This window comes from Myxocyprinus asiaticus, chromosome 32 (assembly GCF_019703515.2).
Source record: "Myxocyprinus asiaticus isolate MX2 ecotype Aquarium Trade chromosome 32, UBuf_Myxa_2, whole genome shotgun sequence".
Classification (NCBI taxonomy): Eukaryota; Metazoa; Chordata; class Actinopteri; order Cypriniformes; family Catostomidae; genus Myxocyprinus; species Myxocyprinus asiaticus.
The window spans coordinates 10,216,104-10,234,151 of record NC_059375.1 but is presented as its reverse complement, the minus strand read 5'-3'; the positions used below and the strand labels follow the sequence as shown (position 1 = coordinate 10,234,151).

The 18,048-nt window shown below is 39.9% G+C and overlaps 1 protein-coding gene across 1 annotated transcript in view; it reads right to left on the bottom strand.

The window, feature by feature from the left end:
* The window catches only part of LOC127422864 (protocadherin-15-like), a 427,222-nt gene that overhangs the window by 267,719 nt on the left and 141,455 nt on the right, over positions 1 to 18,048 (bottom strand). Inside the window, exons 11-12 of the mRNA XM_051666673.1 lie at positions 16,855 to 16,963; positions 12,006 to 12,118 (exon numbers count right to left, since the gene is read on the bottom strand). Of these exons, the coding sequence (XP_051522633.1) occupies positions 12,006 to 12,118; positions 16,855 to 16,963 (222 nt within the window). The remainder of the gene's footprint in view (positions 1 to 12,005; positions 12,119 to 16,854; positions 16,964 to 18,048) is intronic.

Below are 18,048 nucleotides of genomic sequence, written 5' to 3'. Positions count from 1 at the left end.
AGGGACCGACCAAGGCTCCCTTCCAAGGCCTGTAAGTTCTCTTCCTCATTGGTGATGAAGGCTTACGAGGCCGTGGGTCAGGCTACCTCTGCCCTGCACGCAATGGCCATCCTGCAGGTCCACCAGGCCAAGGCGCTGAAAGATTTGCATGAGGGTAGAACTGACCCAGGGCTTATGCAGGAACTACGTACCGTGACCGACCTCACTTTACGGGCAACGAAGGTCACGGCACGTGCCCTGGGCCGAACGATGTCCACTCTGGTGGTCCAAGAGCGGAACCTGTGGCTCAACCTTGCAGAGATTCATGACGCCAAGAAGGTTTGCTTTCTCGATGCGCCCATCTCCCAAGGGGGGCTTTTTGGCAACACTGTCGAGGACTTCAGCCATCAGTTCTCGACGGTGAGGAAGCAGACCGAGGCGATCAGACACATCCTGCCATGGTGTGACTCGGCTGCCTTCAGGCCACTGAAGTCCCGCGCCCCATCTGCTTCTCGCCAGGGCCGTTCTCCTGCAATTCTGGCCCCAGCTCCCGCACCATTGGAGCCCGTATGCCAGCCTCTGAGAAGAAGATCCTCCCGCATGAAGGCGGTTCCACCTGCCCGTCAGTCAGCCCCCAAGGACCCCGGATGGGCTTCGAGTCGGCCCTGACATGGGTGACCCAGGGATGAGATGTCTGACTCCGACCGGTCTGGCCCGGGTGAACTTAACAGCTCCACCATCGCCCTGGGCCAGCGTGTGGTGAGTATGAATTCACCAGGTGCCCTCTGGGCCTCAGCACCTGCATGGTCAATAAAAGAGCAGTTCCCTCATTCCCTGGGTCAGCGCGCTCGCGACGGCCAGGCCCTGGAAGTCTTTCCGGTCAACCAGTCGGATGTGATTACCTCACGTGCCCTTGTTCTCCATCGAGAGATGGCCGGCCGGCCAACAGGTAAGTATGCTGGTCTCTGGGGCAGCTTGCCCGCCCCAGCCACCGGCCACCGTTGCGGGCTTGCAGAGCAGTATGTCCCCCCTGAGTCATCTTTCCGATGGGGTGCCTGCTCTGCCTTGCCGCGAACCACCCTCCCCGGGTGCGATAAATCCAGTCGTCCCCTTGGAGCCACTAGCACGGACCCTGGAGGCCTGGTTAGCGCTCTCCAGCCCCTCGCGGTGGCTCATCAGGACGATTCGTCTCGGCTAAGCGATCCAGTTCGCCAGATGCCCGCCCAGGTTCAGTGGCATCCTCTCCACTTCAGTGTGGGGAGAGTGTGCCTCCATCCTCCAGGCAGAGGTGCCCACCCTTCTGGCGAAGGAAGCAATAGGCCCTGTCCCTTTAGCCGGGCCCTTATTTTATTGTGCCCAAGAGAGGGGAGGGTCGTGCCCAATCCTGGACCTGCCTGCTTTGAACGGAGGCCTTACACAGGCTTCCGTTCAGGATGTTAACGCATCCCAGCATCAGTATGACATCAGAACTAGTTCACAGCCATCGACCTGAAGGGCACATACTTGCACGTATTGATCCTTCCTCGACGCAGACCCTTTCTTTGGTTTGCCTTCAAGGGACAAGCATTCCAGTACAAGGTCCTCCCCTTCGGTCTGTCCCTGTCCCCTCGCGTCTTTACCAAGGTCGCAGAGGCTGCCCTGGCCCTGCTAAGGGAGAAGAGCATACACATTCTCAATTATCTCGATGACTGGCTAATCCGAGCTCACTTGCGAGATCTATTGTGTATGCACAGGGACCTTGTGCTTCTGCACCTTGACTGACTCGGGCTTCAGGTCAACTGGGGGAAGAGCAAGCTCTCCCCTGTGCAGAGCATCTCTTTTCTCGGTATGGAGTTGGACTCGGTCACTCTCATGGCACGTCTTATGACTGAGCGTGCTCAGTCAGTGCTGACCTGCTTGAAAAGCTTCGGGCAGAAGGTAGTGGCACCAGTGAGACAATTTCAGTGGCTCCTGGGGCATATGACAACCTCGGTGGCGGTTCTCCCCCTCGGGTTGATGCATATGAAACCGCTTCAGCAATGGCTACAGACTCAAGTCCCAAGGTGGGCATGGTGCCACGGCACCCAGCGTGTGACTATCATGCCACGGTGCCGTCAGACTTTCAGCCCTTGTTCAGATCTAGCATTTCTACAGGCAGGCTTTCCCTTAGAGCAGGTCTCAATGCACGTTGTGGTCGTGACAGATGCCTCGAACTCGGGCTGGGGTGCAAGTAAAAAAAAAAACAATCTGCCAGTGCTGAAGAAGTAAAACAAAGTATTTTGATTACGTTACTGACTTTGAGTAATCTTACGGAATGTATTATGTAATCTGTAGCGGAATACTTTTGAAAATTAACCTTCCCAACCCTGTATATATGCAGTATATTATGTGCAATTTTTCATGTTTACATTCTGCATTCATGATGCTAATGCATTAACACGCTATGCACTGCCATATTATTTGACGATTATTTTATAATATGATGACTTTTATACTACTGCAAATATGGGTGTATAACAGAGTGTCAGACAGGCATAGGTGAACAGAATACAGACAAAATATATACAGTATATAATTAGAGACAAACAACAGTGTGAAAGGGCACTTAAGAGTATTTGAATAGATTTGGTTTCTTTTGTAGACTAATAAAAAGAAAAGCATGGTCTTGGAGAATGCCTTCACGCAAATTGTCATACAGATGCAAGTAAGTTTGCACCAGCTTGGACACAGTACACCAATATGTTTATGTTAACTACTGACTGAAGAACGTAACTGGAATTAGTTGTCGGCCTCAAAGTAGGTGGAGCACCGAGCCACTCCTACCGATGATGTGGACCAATGGCAGTATAAAGGTGTTTAGCAACCAGTATGAAGTTTTGTTGAGAGTTTCCACTGGCGAAGTGTTTTGAACCACCGAAAAAACTCAAAAGCACCTTCTTTTTTACCATATTTAGTTTGAAATGTTGTCACACCTGTTCATTCTTCGATTTCAGTTAAACTATTTTGGGGCCAAGTCAACATGAAATGCAGTTCACAACAAATTGTACTTATGTAATGCAACATATTTTCAAATAAAACAGGATATTAAAGAAAATAAATATTGGGATGGATTAGAGGTGTAACGGTTCTCGGTAAAAAACGAACTGTTCGGTTCACCATCCACGGTTCGGGAAGCATTGGTACTGCGGTCGGTTCACCTCACATTTAATGACGCATCTGGAGCGCAATGTTTGGTCAAGAAAACAAAGCGTCAAACATTTACAACCTCCACTAATCCACCTGCATGGATCTGTAAATGAATACGCTCCACCTGTGTTTCACGTGGGTCAACTTGATGACATCACTGTTCTGCAAGTGTTATGTGCAGTTGAAAATGGCAAGTGGAGAAAACGAAATGCTGATAGAGAAGCCCTCTGCGTTTCTCCTTTCTGGGAATATTTTCTTTTTGCAGTCAATTACAACAGCAATGGTCAAAAGATGTTTACAGTACAGGCACTGTTTGCAGACATCACTCAACACGTGTGCTGTATACTGGTAACGTATGTCAATAATGCGCATGAGGGTTTATTTAAAACCCGCACGTAAGTTCTTCCTGTTTCCTTGCTTGGCTGTAATCTATCACAAGCATCGATAATGCGCTTAGATTAATGGCATTGAGATGCTGTTATAGTAATACATTGATACATGATTAATAATTCACACAGACATCACCCAGGGAAAGAGCCGCAGGTGAGCTGAAACTGCACACACTCCCTTCAATTTTTAAGCAGGCACTCAGTGTTAATTTGTACAGACAAGAAACAATAACTAAAGCTCTTGTGGTGTTCATGTGGGATTTCCATGTATGATTAAAATACTCAAGCAGCATTATCACAACATCCCTTCTTGTATGCATTCTTATAGCAAGGTTATTCCTTCTATAGTGATGTACAGCTTCCGAATATTGAATTTGTTGAGATGAGTTTGAAGTGAACTTTATGTTGATGCATGTAGCGTATTAGTGCAGGTATTAAGTTAAAATGTTGATTGAGTAATTAGAGAATCTTTTAATTTTTTTTTTTTTTTTTAGTTAAGGACCCTGACAAAAATTAACCATGGTTTTACTATAGTAATATGTAGTAACCATGACTGCTGTCACCATGGTTTTATGAGCAGAAATCATGGTTTTGATACAATTAACCATGGTTTTATAACAGTAATACTGTAGTTTCTATATAGTAACCATGATTTTACTATATTTTGTAACCATGAGAGTAACCATGTTTATATTGTGGTTACTATGATTTTACTACAAATGCCATGGTTAAACTATGGTTACTGTTGTAAAACAATGATTGTTATTTAAGGGCAAACCTGTTGAAGTGTTTACCAAATAGATTATTCTTTGGATTTGGCAATAATATTATAATTTTGTTGAACAAAGCAAATACTGAACTGTACCGAAACCGTGACCCTTTAACCATGATACAAACCAAACCATGAGAAATCCGAACCATTACACCCCTAGGATGGATTGTATCCATCAGGAATTGATTGAATCATGAAAATTGGACATTACATACCAGATTGGAGCCAGGTGATCAGAAGGGGATGGGTTAAAATGTAAGAAGAAAGCACATTATTCAAGTTTAACGAAAAATTATGAGACATTTTTTATTTTTTATTTTTTTTTTGGAATGATGATGAACATACATCAAGAATGATAAAAAGGGTCTATTTTGATTTCATGTTGACTTTAACTGCCATGGACAAGCTGAATTACTGTGAATGGTTTTGCGAACTTCTTCCATTTTGCAAACTTCACCCCCACTCCCTCTAAAGCATTACCAGTTCTGTTACATTTTACTCTTCCTGTGTTCCATTCTATATCTCTAAAGTAAAGGACTACAGAAAAGTGTTTATGAGAACTTAATGCAAATTTAGGCTACATTATACTGTACAAGCATGAACCCAGTCCTTATGTAATGATGGAGTGACATACCATAACTCTCACATTAAGAAACATATATAAATCAGTTATAACTACATGAGTGACATCACTTGTCTTTCAACAACTCCAATTCAGGCTGTATGGCAAGTTCTTAGTCACATATACAGGTCCTGAAGAGCACAGCTTGATGGCTAAATATGAAAAGCCTCCAAATAACTGACAGCCTGTAACACCATTAGAGTCAACAAGACTTGACAGAACTGTAAATATGAGAGAACATACGTAAACCATCTAGTGTGACAGAGCTCTTCACATATTGATAACAAATGAGGAATATGAAGTTTACTGCATCAACTATATTACCTCTCACAGGCATTTCTTTTGGATCACATGGAAATACATTCAAGAAGTATCAAAAGGAGAAATGATGTATAAAATTTTGGGGGTATTTACCCTCTCACATTAAAGAGATAAAGAAAGCTTCAGATAGAGATGATAATTATGTTGCTTAGTCACAACAAAACTAGTCTAAGCCTCAGATGACATGCCCAAGGCAAGCCCACAGTTCATTCACTAACCAAAACTGGCAGGAGCTGGAAAAAACTACCAGTTCCGATCTGGGTGCATTTTCCATTCAATGACGTATCTCACTGATTAAACACCATAGTATGATGTATCGTTGGAGGAATTAACTAACTAGTCACAGTTGTTTCCCGAAACCGTGGTAACCATGTTGCACATCCATCGCTAAAACCACATGGGTTCAACGATTTAGAGCTGTAATTAATGATATTACTCGGGGGGTGGAGTAATAATTTGTGCAGATATTAAATTATAATAGTTAATTTATACATACACCAAAAAGCTGTTTAATGTGCAAAAGCTGCTGAAGACACGAAAGCGGTGTGCACTGTGTAAATGCGACAGATGCATTACACAGCAATAGTAGGGTTTCCCTCTACATCAGACTCCGGGATTCCCCCGATGCACTTGAGCACATAATCACATGTGCACTCTTCAAAAACATATAAGAATGACACTAACCATACAGATAACCATTTTCTCCGACAGAAACTGTGTGTGTTAAAATGCTTTCTCTTAACAGTATTTAATCCCTTAAACGGTTGCATTCTTGTTTGCATTACATTTCAGAACACCACAATCTGCAAACCCCAGATTAAGCTGTTTTCTTAAGTGCATGTAAACGTTGTCAAAAATGTTTTGACAGAATTGAAGTGAAATGATGTCTGACGATAGTGCTGGAGTTTCTGGTTTATTCAAATCAAATCAAAATCAAATCAAATCAAATCACTTCATTGTCACACAGCCATATTCACAAGTGCAATGGTGTGTGAAATTCTTGGGTGCAGTTCCGATCAACATAGCAGTCGTGACAGTGATGAGACAGTACCAATTTACAATAACATCAAATTAACACAGCACAATTTAAACATCTGATATACACATAATTACACTCAACAATATACAAATAATAACATACACTGTACAGTATACAATACACACTATATAGATACACATTATTCAATAAAAATAAAAATATATAAAAAAGTATATATAGTATATATAGAATGTACAGTATTGTACTGTATTGACATTCAGGCTGTCGATTGATAGTCAGTTGTTAAGAGAGAATATAATATAATAATAATATAATTTATGACAGTCCGGTGTGAGATTTAAGAGTAAGAGTAATAAAGTGCAGTGCTGATGTATTTTGATCATGGGAGATCAAGAGTTCAGAAGTCTGATTGCTTGGGGGAAGAAGCTGACATGGAGTCGGCTGGTGTGGGTCCTGATGCTGCGATACCGCCTACCTGATGGTAGCAGTGAGAACAGCCCATGGCACGGGTGGCTGGAGTCTCTGATGATCCTCCGAGCTTTTTTCACACACCGCCTTGTATATATTTCCTGGAGGGAGGGAAGCTCACCTCCGATGATGTGTCTGGCAGTTCGCACCACCCTTTGCAGTGCTTTGCGGTTGTGGGCGGTGCTATTGCCGTACCAGGCGGAGATGCAGCCAGTCAGGATGCTTTCTACAGTGCAGGTGTAGAACCATGTGAGGATGTGGCGGTTCATTCCAAACTTCCTCAGCCGTCTCAGGAAGAAGAGGCGCTGATGAGCCTTCTTCACAACGACTTCAGTGTGGATGGACCATGTGAGTTCCTCAGTGATGTGGACACCCAGGAACTTGAAGCTGCTGACTTTCTCCACTGGTGCTCCATTGATGGTGATGGGACTGTGTTCTCTGTCTTTTCTTCTGAAGTCCACCACAAGCTCCTTTGTCTTACTGACGTTGAGGGAGAAGTTGTGTTCCTGACACCAGTGTGTCAGAGTGTGCACCTCCTCTCTGTAGGCTGTTTCATCATTGTCAGTGATCAGACCTACCACCGTCGTGTCATCAGCAAACTTAATGATGGCGTTGGAGCTATGTGTTGCCACACAGTCATGTGTGTACAAGGAATACAGTAGTGGGCTGAGAACACAGCCCTGCGGGGCTCCAGTGTTGAGGGTCAGTGATGAGGAGATGTTGCTGCCTATTCTAACCACCTGGCATCTGCTTGACAGGAAGTCCAGGATCCAGCTTCACAGCGAGCTGTTTAAGCCCAGAGCCCGGAGTTTCTCATCTAGCTTGGAGGGTACTATGGTGTTGATTGCTGAGCTGTAGTCTACAAACAGCATTCTCACATAAGTGTTCTTTTTTCCAGGTGGGAGAGAGCAGTGTGTATTGTAGATGCAATGGCATCATCAGTGGAGCAGTTGTTGCGGTAAGCAAAATGCAATGGGTCAAGAGAGAGAGGCAGCACAGAGCAGATGTAATCTCTGTTTAGTCTCTCAAAGCATTTGCTGATGATGGGGGTCAGAGCAACAGGACACCAGTCATTTAAGCAAGTTATTTTTGATTGTTTTGGAACAGGCACAATGTTGGATGTTTTAAAGCATGTGGGGACTACAGACAAAGAGAGGGAAAGGTTGAAAATGTCCGTAAAAACATTAGCCAGTTTGTTCGCGCATGCTCTGACGACACGGCCCGGAATGCCATCTGGACCCGCGGCTTTGCGGATATTCACCTGTCGGAAGGATCCTGTTACATCCGCTACAGAGACGGAGAGTGAACTAACCTCTGTAGCTTCAGCCGCGAGAGCTCTCTCCGCGAGGGCGGTGTTATTTCCCTCAAAACGAGCATAAAAAGTATTTAGCTCATCCGGGAGAGAGGCAGCGGTGTTCATGGTGGAGTTTTTATTCCCTTTAAAGTCCGTGATGATGTTAATTCCCTGCCGCATGCTTCTAAAGTTGGTGGTGTTAAACTGTCCTTCAATCTTGCTCCTGTACTGGCGTTTTGCGGTTCTGGTTTTTTGGAGGGCATAACTGGCTTGTTTATGCTCCTCCGCGTTCCCGGAATTAAAAGTGGAGGTCCTCACATTAAGTGCCGCACGAACATCGTTATTTATCCATGGTTTCTGATTCGGATAGATCCGTATTGTTCTGGTCAGAACCACGTCCTCCACACACTTTTTGATGAAACACATTACGCTATCAGCGTAAAGCTTGATGTCGTCATCAGAGGCAGACCGGAACATCTCCCAGTCCGTGTGATCAAAACAGTCTTGTAGCATGGAATCTGATTGGTCCGACCAGCACTGGATCGTTCTGAGGGTGAGTGCTTCCTGTTTCAGTTTCTGCCTGTAAGCGGGCAGAAGCAGAATGGAAGAGTGGTCCGATTTGCCAAATGGTGGGCGGGGGAGGGATTTGTAGCCATCCCGGAAGGGAGAGTAGCAATGGCCCAAAACCCAGTCCCCTCGTGTGTTGAAACTAATGTGCTGGTGGTATTTTGGTGTGACTGATTTTAAACTGGCTTTATTAAAGTCCCCGGTCACAATGAACGCAGTCTCAGGGTGCGTGGTTTCCTGCTCACTTATACTCCCATACAGTTCCTTGAGTGCCCGGTCTGTGTCGGCTTGTGGGGGAATGTACACAGCTGTGATAATGACCGCTGTGAATTCCCTCGGTAGCCAGAATGGTCGACACAGAAGTGTTAGAAATTCCAGATCAGGAGAGAAGAAAGACTTGACAGAATGTACATTCCTCTGATCACACCAGGATTTGTTGATCATAAAACATACACCACCTCCTCTGCTTTTACCTGAGAGGTCTTTGGCTCTGTCCGCTCAGTGCAAGGAGAACCCCGCGGGTTCAATGGCTGAGTCTGGAATTTCTGCAGACATCCAAGTTTCCGTAAGGCAGATAACGCAGCAGTCCCTTGTATCTCGTTGGAAAGAGATCCGCGCTTTCAGCTTGCAGAGCTTGTTATCCAGAGACTGAACATTTGCCAGTAGAATAGTGGGTAGCGGGGGTCGATTTGCTCGGCGTCTCACTCTGATGAGAACGCCGGCTCTGTTTCCCCTTGTCCTTTTGCGTTTCCGCGGCCGTGCTGCCCAGACAAAGGGCTCCGCTTGCGTGTTTGTAAACAGCGGGTCGGCGTTGAGAAATTTGAAGTCCGGTTTACGGTGTGAAATTGCTGAACCAATGTCCAACAGTGTTTGTCTGTCGTAGACAATAAGGCAGACAACATCCAAGACAAAAAACATAAGAATTGTGAACAAAACAAACAAAAGACTACTATGTTGTGCGCAACGCAGCAGCCATACTTGGCGCCATCTTGAGCCATCTTCAATGCTTAAATCACACTGTTATGTTTAATTCAGACTTCAAACAGACTTCAAATGAATACTGCACACATTCATTGTGGCAATGCTGTGGCTGGGGAAAGTGTAATAAGTCAACACTGTTTATATACTTTTTAGTATATGTCAGCCCGGGGTCATTACACTGCTGCAAACACCACAATAACACAGACACACAACGTTGTTTTTACAAAAAGAGAGATGCTTTCTCCATCACTTGATTATTGACACAGAATTCGTTGGCCGTGGCAGGCGTGGACACTGGCTCGTTGGCCGTGGCAGGTGTACTCATTACAATACAACTGATGCATATACCGGATATTGACTTCTCTGTCTGAACAAACGGGTCAGATTTCATCACTTGCAAAATGACAGTATGAAACATCACCCCTAAAGATCAAATTTAAAAAACTACAGTGGCCAAATTTACACAGGTGTCCTAGCAGAGTAAACACAGATGGAGTTTATCACATTAACTATGACATGTTCAACTAAGTTTGATAACCAGCAAGTATCTAAATACTTTTTAGTGGCACTGTACAACTAATGTATTACAGAATCCAAGTGACAGAAATGTGTAAACAGTTGGATTCAGGGTTTCTTGTAGTGTGCAGACTACGCAAATGGATTTTAAGGGGCTGAAACTGGGGCTCAGTCTTGCTGGTCTTGTTTTGGAAACTGTGATGCTGACTGCCAGGTCAATGGTCTGTTGTCACAATAGAAGGAATGTTATCGCTGCATTGCTAGTGAACAGACTGAAAATCCCTTAGGAAAATATATGAGAAGCTCTTCTGCTGATCTTGCACTGATTTGCAGAGGCAAAATTAGTGTACCTGTCGGCAGTCAGTGATACAGTGCGATATGATGCAGTTGAACTTGTTGTATGAAAGCAGTAAATTCATGAATATATCTAACCCAGCTTACATTCCATTTTGGTTGTGGGAATGTTAAAATGTTCAGTTTTCTTAATTTGAGTAAAATGTTATTTAAAGGGGTCATGCCATAAGGAATGAAATTTCCATTGATATTTTGACACAGTCATTGTACTATTAAAGCATACTGTAAGTTTCAGAATTCAAAACTTTTTCTCCAGTTCCAAAAGAGCATTCGTTGTTTTAACTCCGGTAAAATGTTTTGTGGACTGATGAAACTAAGGTTGAATTGTTTGGGAAGAACACACAGCACTATGTATGGCGTAAAAAGGTCTCAGCATACCAACATGAAAACATCATCCTAACAGTGAAGTACAGCTTTGCTGCTTCGGGGACTGGATCACTTGCCATCATCGAGGGAAAAATAAATTCCCAAGTGTATCTAGATATCGTACAAAACAATTTCAGGGGGGCTGTGTGCCAGCTGTAGCTCAGTAGAAGTTGGATGATGGAGCAGGACAATGACTCTTAACATCGAAGTAAATCCACTACAGAATGACTTCAAAAAAATAAAATCCACCTTTTGGAGTGGCCCAGTGAGAGCCCAGACCTTAACCCAATAGAGATGCTGTGGAATGACCTCAGTAGAGCCATTCACACCAGACATCTTAAGAATATGGCTGAGCTGAACCAGTTCTGTAAGGAAGAATGGTCCAAAATTCCTTCTGAACGTTGTGCAGGTCTAATCCGGAGCTACCTGAAATGCTTGGTTGAGGTTATTGCTGCCAAAGGAGGATCGACTAGTTATTAAATCCAAGGATTCACTTTCTTTTTCTACAGCACTGTGGATGTTTAATGGGATGTGTTCAATAAAGACATGAATGATTATAATTGCTGTGTGTTGTTAGCTTAAGCACACTGTGTTTGTCTATACTTGTCACTTTGATGAAGATGAGATCACATTTTATGACCAATTAATGCAGAAAAACAGCAAATTCCAAAGGGTTCACATACTTTTTCTTACCACTGTATGTGTGGGGACCATTTCAGTGAGGATATGTGGGATATTTCTTATACATTTATTTTCTGATATATACATATATATATATATATATATATATGTTTTAGAAAGACTGATAGAAGGTTCAGACAGATTGTTAGTTTCAAACAGATATACTACTGCAAAAGAATAGTACCACCACTGACAATTAGGTGGCGCTCTTTCCAGATGAAAAGCTACTATAAAAGTTTGTGTTCACTGTGAAAAAACAAGCTTATCTCAATGTTCTTGTTTATAATCAAAAGGAAGTGTGCTCTACTTGGTCTTTTATTTTTATTTTTATTTTTATTATTTTTTTTTGTTGAGCCAAACAGAAATAATTTTATCACCAAACAGAAGGGTTAAATTAAACCACAAGCATATTAATTTAAAAAAAAAAAATTTAAGTAGCAGTATTCAACCAGGAATGCCTAACAGAAATGTTTCGGCTATCATACATCCAAAAAAATTCAACAGTGACCGTTCTGTGTTGCTGTTATTACCTTAATGACAAGGTCGAAATGCTGGTGTTGTTCTCTGCTGATGAGCCGTAGAAGCCGGAGCTCAGCTGTGGTGCGGTTCAGGGAGAAGTACTCCGCATATGACGCAGGTTTCCCTACAAAAATAGAAGGCAGGTATGAGGAATCCATAAGATAAATGACATCCATTCAAGTGTTTGCCACTGAAAATAATAACTCAGTGGGGTGCCATGATTTTGAAACTTACTCGGTAGCATACTCATTTTTAGAGCCATACTTCAAATGGAAAAGGAAGGTAAAACACTAATGCACTGCTTCTATAAATAGCCGTGCATAATGTTGAGTCCTTTGTTGAAACTTAAAAGCATGAGGCTGCTGTCACAGCTGTGGTCAACAATATGTTCTGACATATCTCTGACTGGAGGTCTAACCATTTTGGTGGTGTACTTTAGTTCCTCGAGTCAGGTCGGGAGCAGTATGGTCCATGAGCTTGCTGATCAGTTTTCAGGTTTCATCTCAGCTCGCAGCAGGTGGCCCGCAGCATAAATGCATTTGGCTCCAGCAGAATTCAGACCCACTGCTCTGCCCTGCCTCCCATGGAAAAGTACTGCTTCCTACAAGGTAAGGACCTGTTCGCCAATAGCGACTGAATACAGGGTTATTTCTTCTAATATGGGCACTTTTGGCCTTGTAGACTTAAATAATCCTTCCTTATAACACACATTTAAAACTCGCCAACTTATGTAATTTGATTCATAACAATATCCAAATTTATATGCATCACAGAAGAATTCTGTCATTGTCATTTTTAACACTTAACATTGTTCCCTTTGTTAAGGGATTATAAAGGGGTTTATTAATGACTAATAATTCATTTACAAATGCATTATAAATCATGAATATGCAGTTACCACAACATGCATAGAAAGGGTGACTTTCATGCAATACCTGCCAAACAGTTAGCCATTTTACCTCATGTTATAAATGTTTAATACACATATTCAACTTTAGTAACCTAAGTATGTACTTTAATGTAACTCATGTGAAGCATTTATTAAAGAAACCATCATACAATTTATGTATGGCTGAATGGCCATCAGGCTTTATTACATGTATATTATTTATATAATATTAATAATATTATATGACCTTATATATATATATATATATATATATATATATATATATATATATATATATATATATATATATATATATATATTGATAGATATAGATATAGATATATAAGAATATAAACACAAACTGCAATTAGGGCATTTTTGTATTTATATATACAGTATATATTATTATTATTATTATTAATAATATAAGTATGAATAAGTGTATTTATTAAGCATTTATAACAAGTAAGTTTAAATGCTCACTATTTGGCAAATAGTGCATGCCACTATTTTTATTCATGTAGTTATAATTGCATAGCATTGATTAATAATGCATTTGTAAATGACTTAGTCATTAATGACCCCTTTATACAAAGGGAACATTAATGTATAGTGTTACCAAATTTTTCCATGAAATGTCATTTTTCAGAGCAACCAAATTCCACCATCATTTCCATCATAATCTCAAATCATCATTAATTTTGTTAAGGAAATGGCAGTGGTGAAAAGTGGTGACTCCTTTGTCTTGCTAAGGCTAATTTAAATAGCTAGCATTTTATGTATCCTTTATACTCAGTTAAATTATTTATTTTTTTATTTATTGCATAATTTAACAAAATTACAGTTTGAAAATGACACACAATTAATATCCTGTTAACTAGTGATATTTACTTAGACTTTCTTTACACATTACATGTCTCATAATTCATCACATGCCTGCTTTCCACTCACATTGTTGTCTCCTAACTACACTAACTTTTGAAAATACTTTTTAGTGGCAATAATTGTTGGTTGTGGTGGAAAGGACACTACAACTGAGGGACAGTTGTAATTTGTGCAAAAACTGATAGGCTTAATCTATATACAGTATATCTATCTATCTATCTATCTATCTATCTATCTATCTATCATATATATATATTAGGGGTGTGCAGTGAAGCCATTATCTGTATTTGTATCTGTATCATATGACTCATCTGTACAGATCATCTGTATCTGTCTCTGTATTCAGATAGAACTGGGTCCATCAAAACTAAATGAACAGGAATTGTGTCAAAACTAAATGAAACCCACTTTTTTAAATGTTACTCTTACATTTATAGTTTCTATTAATAAAATATGCATTGTATATGCCTTTTCATAATAATAGCCTAATAATAATAATAAATTATTATTATTATTATTATTATTATTATTATTATTATTATTATTTTAAAATAATATATTATTTATTTTTATTTTATTTTTCTTACCAGATGAAGATGAATTTGTAGGCTACATTAACTGTGGAATATATTGTGGTTTCTCCTGGTATTTCTGATATTAATATCTGCATGAAACAGGATTTATGTTTGTCTGTGCACATATAACATCATTAATCTGGAGGCAAGAGGTGTCAAGCAAAATATGAAATGTCAAGCACACATTTTGCAGTGAATAATAAACACAAATTCAAACAATAAAAGAAATGAAAATAAAATCAATATAGCCTACAAACCGGTGAAAGTCCCATAAATCAATCAGGATTTTATATATATATATATATATTCTTTTTATTTATTTATTTATTTTTTTTTACGATAAGACACCATTATTTAGTTAAATAATAATAATAATAATAATAATAATAATGTTAAACTTATATAGTGCCTTAACAGAGGGTAGCACAGTTTAAAGTAGAAGAAAACAAAGACAGTTCAGTTTCTTAGTTTTACATAAGGAGGAATATTCTTAATATATTAATACTCTATGGAGCATTTAAACCTTTATGGAGCATTTTAACTTTTTTTTCAGAATAAAGTCTTAACCAGATAATTCCCTAAATCACTGATGTGAATATAAATGTGATCAACTTTAAAAGACGGATAGACAAGCTCCAGCGTGAAATCATCACTTCAGGTCAGGAATTTAACATCGTGCTCAGGTTTAGGCTAAAAATGAATGAATACATGAGAATCACGTGTGAATTGTGTGATACATTAATATAGACATTTCAAGAAGTGTAAAGTGTATATGATATCGTATCTTAGTTAATATTACACTTGACAAGCTCCAGATGTGCACAGTTAAGAGACCGCAAATGGAGTCGAGACTGCGCCATCTGATCTGAAATCACAACATGCATATTTTCATTCATAAGGTTTACACTTTAGAAATATTTGATGCACAGATTCATTAATTATTTTTAATTTTGTATATGTTTATTTAAAACGTTGTTTTATCCTTGTGCCTCTTGGATAATCAGTCATTGAATATTTTTTTTTAAATTTTATTCGGATGAATCCGTTATTTGTTTTGAAGTCATTATTCGTGCTTTTCCGAATAAGGTATTTGGCTTCGGGCACATCCCTAATATATTTAAGCAATATCACACGAGCAAGAGTGCTATATGGCCCTACATCAGCACTGCTGTGATTCGGCCACAGGCCGAGTGCCATAGGTAATCAGAACAGTGCTGATTTAGGGCCATATAGCACAATTGCGAGTGTAATATTGCTTGTATACAACAGTTCAATGAACAAGTACTATTTCCTAGCTTTAGTAGTGTAGTAGTAATACGAGTGATCATGGAGTGTTGTTGAATATAAACACTGAGTGACGCTGATTCACGTCATCAACTAGCTCATATTACACCAAAAAATGGTCTTTTGCCTCCACCTGCTGGCTAAAATATGTAATGTCACACAATTAAATGTAAAGAAACAGATAGCTCTTAACACATCTGCACTGCTCTTACACTTTAGTTTAGAACGGCACGAACACAAGCAGAGTGATACACACAGTGAAGCGTCCAAGTGCTGATGGTGTGAGACCATCAGTACTCATGGAACGTCTCTCGTCCAATCAGATTTGACGACCGGAACTAACTGTTGTATATATATATATATATATATATATATATATATATATATATATATATATATATATATATATACACCAATCAGCCACAACATTAAAACCACCTGCCTTATATTGTGTAGGTCCCCCTTGTGCCACCAAAACAGCACCAACCAGCATCTCAGAATAGCATTCTGAGATTATATTCTTCTCACCACAATTGTATAGAGCAGTTATCTGAGTTACCATAGACTTTGTCAGTTCGAACCATTCTGGCCATTGTCTGTTGACCTCTGTTGACCTCTCTCATCAATAAGGCGTTTCTGTCCACAGAACTGCCATTCACTGGATGTTTTTTGTTTTTGGGACGATTCTGAGTAAATTCAAGAGACTGTTGTGTGTGAAAATCCCAGTAGATCAGCAGTTACAGAAATACTCAAACCAATCATCCATGCGATTATCTAATCAGCCAATCGTGTGGCAGCAGTGCAGTGTATAAAATCATGGTAATGTTCACATTAACCATCCGAATGGGGAAAGAAATGTGATCTCAGTGATTTGGAGCTTGGAATGATTTTTGGTGCCAGACGGGCTGGTGTGAGTATTTCTGTATCTGCTGATCTCCTGGGATTTTCACGCACAAATTTCTCTTGTCATTTTTACACAATAAATATTAAAATATAGTAGTTATTTCATCTTTAATGTATAATGTTGTAGAAATTTGTTGAATTTTAAAGGCATTTGAAAAGTAAAAAAAAAAAAAAAAAAATGTTTAAGGCATGGTAAAAAGCTTCCAAGACTTTTTTTAATTATTATTATGTTTTAATGAAAATTAACACCTGGGACATAAGAAATGCTTGTAGTAAAAAAAAAAAAAACACCCACATACAGCAAAGAATTGGACTGAGACCTACCAATAAGGATTGAGTACATGATGCCTGGCCGATCTGGCGGTGGTTGAATGTTTCTGTCTTGATCCACAGCTTGAATGGGTGGTGTCACATTGACAGGGTTTACTCGGCTCTAGAAAAGAGACACAGAGAGAATTATTTCATTATTTAGTTGTTCAATTCACTTTCTTTTCACACCCCATTTTCCGTCTGCAGTCATAAAAGGATGTCACTGCATGATAACATCTTTCTCTGCCATGAAGCAGCAGCAGTAAAGGCATTTATTTTGGCACTGTAATGTCACGTCACCTCGCCACATGCAATTTGCGTGCAGATTCAGGAGAAAGCAGATGGTAATGGGAGATTCGTGCTACATAAATTTTTTAGGGAACAAAGAGATTACACAATGATCTGGTGAGCGGCTGATTCAATATTCCTGATGCAGAATTTCATTTTTTTTTTTTTTTTTTTTTTTTACAGTAAAATATCTAAACGTCATTCAAACAAGATACTTGAGAAGCAAAATTGTGTAAGATAACAATACTTGTTTTCAGAGAATATACACTCACCAACCACTCTGTTAGGTACCCCTGTAAACCTACTTATTCATGCGATTATCTAATCAGCCAATTGTGTGGCAGCAGTGCAAATGCATACAGTCATGCAGATACAGGTCAGGACCAGAATGGGGAAAAAATGTGATCTCAGTGATTTTGACTGTGGCATGATTGTTGGTGCCAGACGGGCTCATTTGAGTATTTTTGTAACTGCTGATCTCCTGGGATTTCCATGCACAACAGTCTCTAGAGTTTAGAGACGTACTATAAGTAGGTGTACAGGTGTAGGTAATAAAGTGGTCAGTGAGTGCATCTTGAAGTAAGTTTTTTTTTTTTTTCTTACACCATTTGCAAATATTTATTTATTTAATATTGTATTTATTTATTTAGTTTTGCTTTAGGCATAAACTTCACTATATTGTGTAAGATTTATTATATACAGGGTGGCCCAAAATAAACGGGGCCACTATGTTTGATTGCTCATATCTTAATAATGCATAAAGGCATTTATGCATTTTATATATATATATATATTTGCCAAAATGGTAAGACTAATATACTGAATTAAAAATATATTCTGATAAATCAAGTCTTAGGTACACTTACAATCACAAGTACATTTTCACACACAAACAAAACAAATTAGTGCGAATGTGTCCTT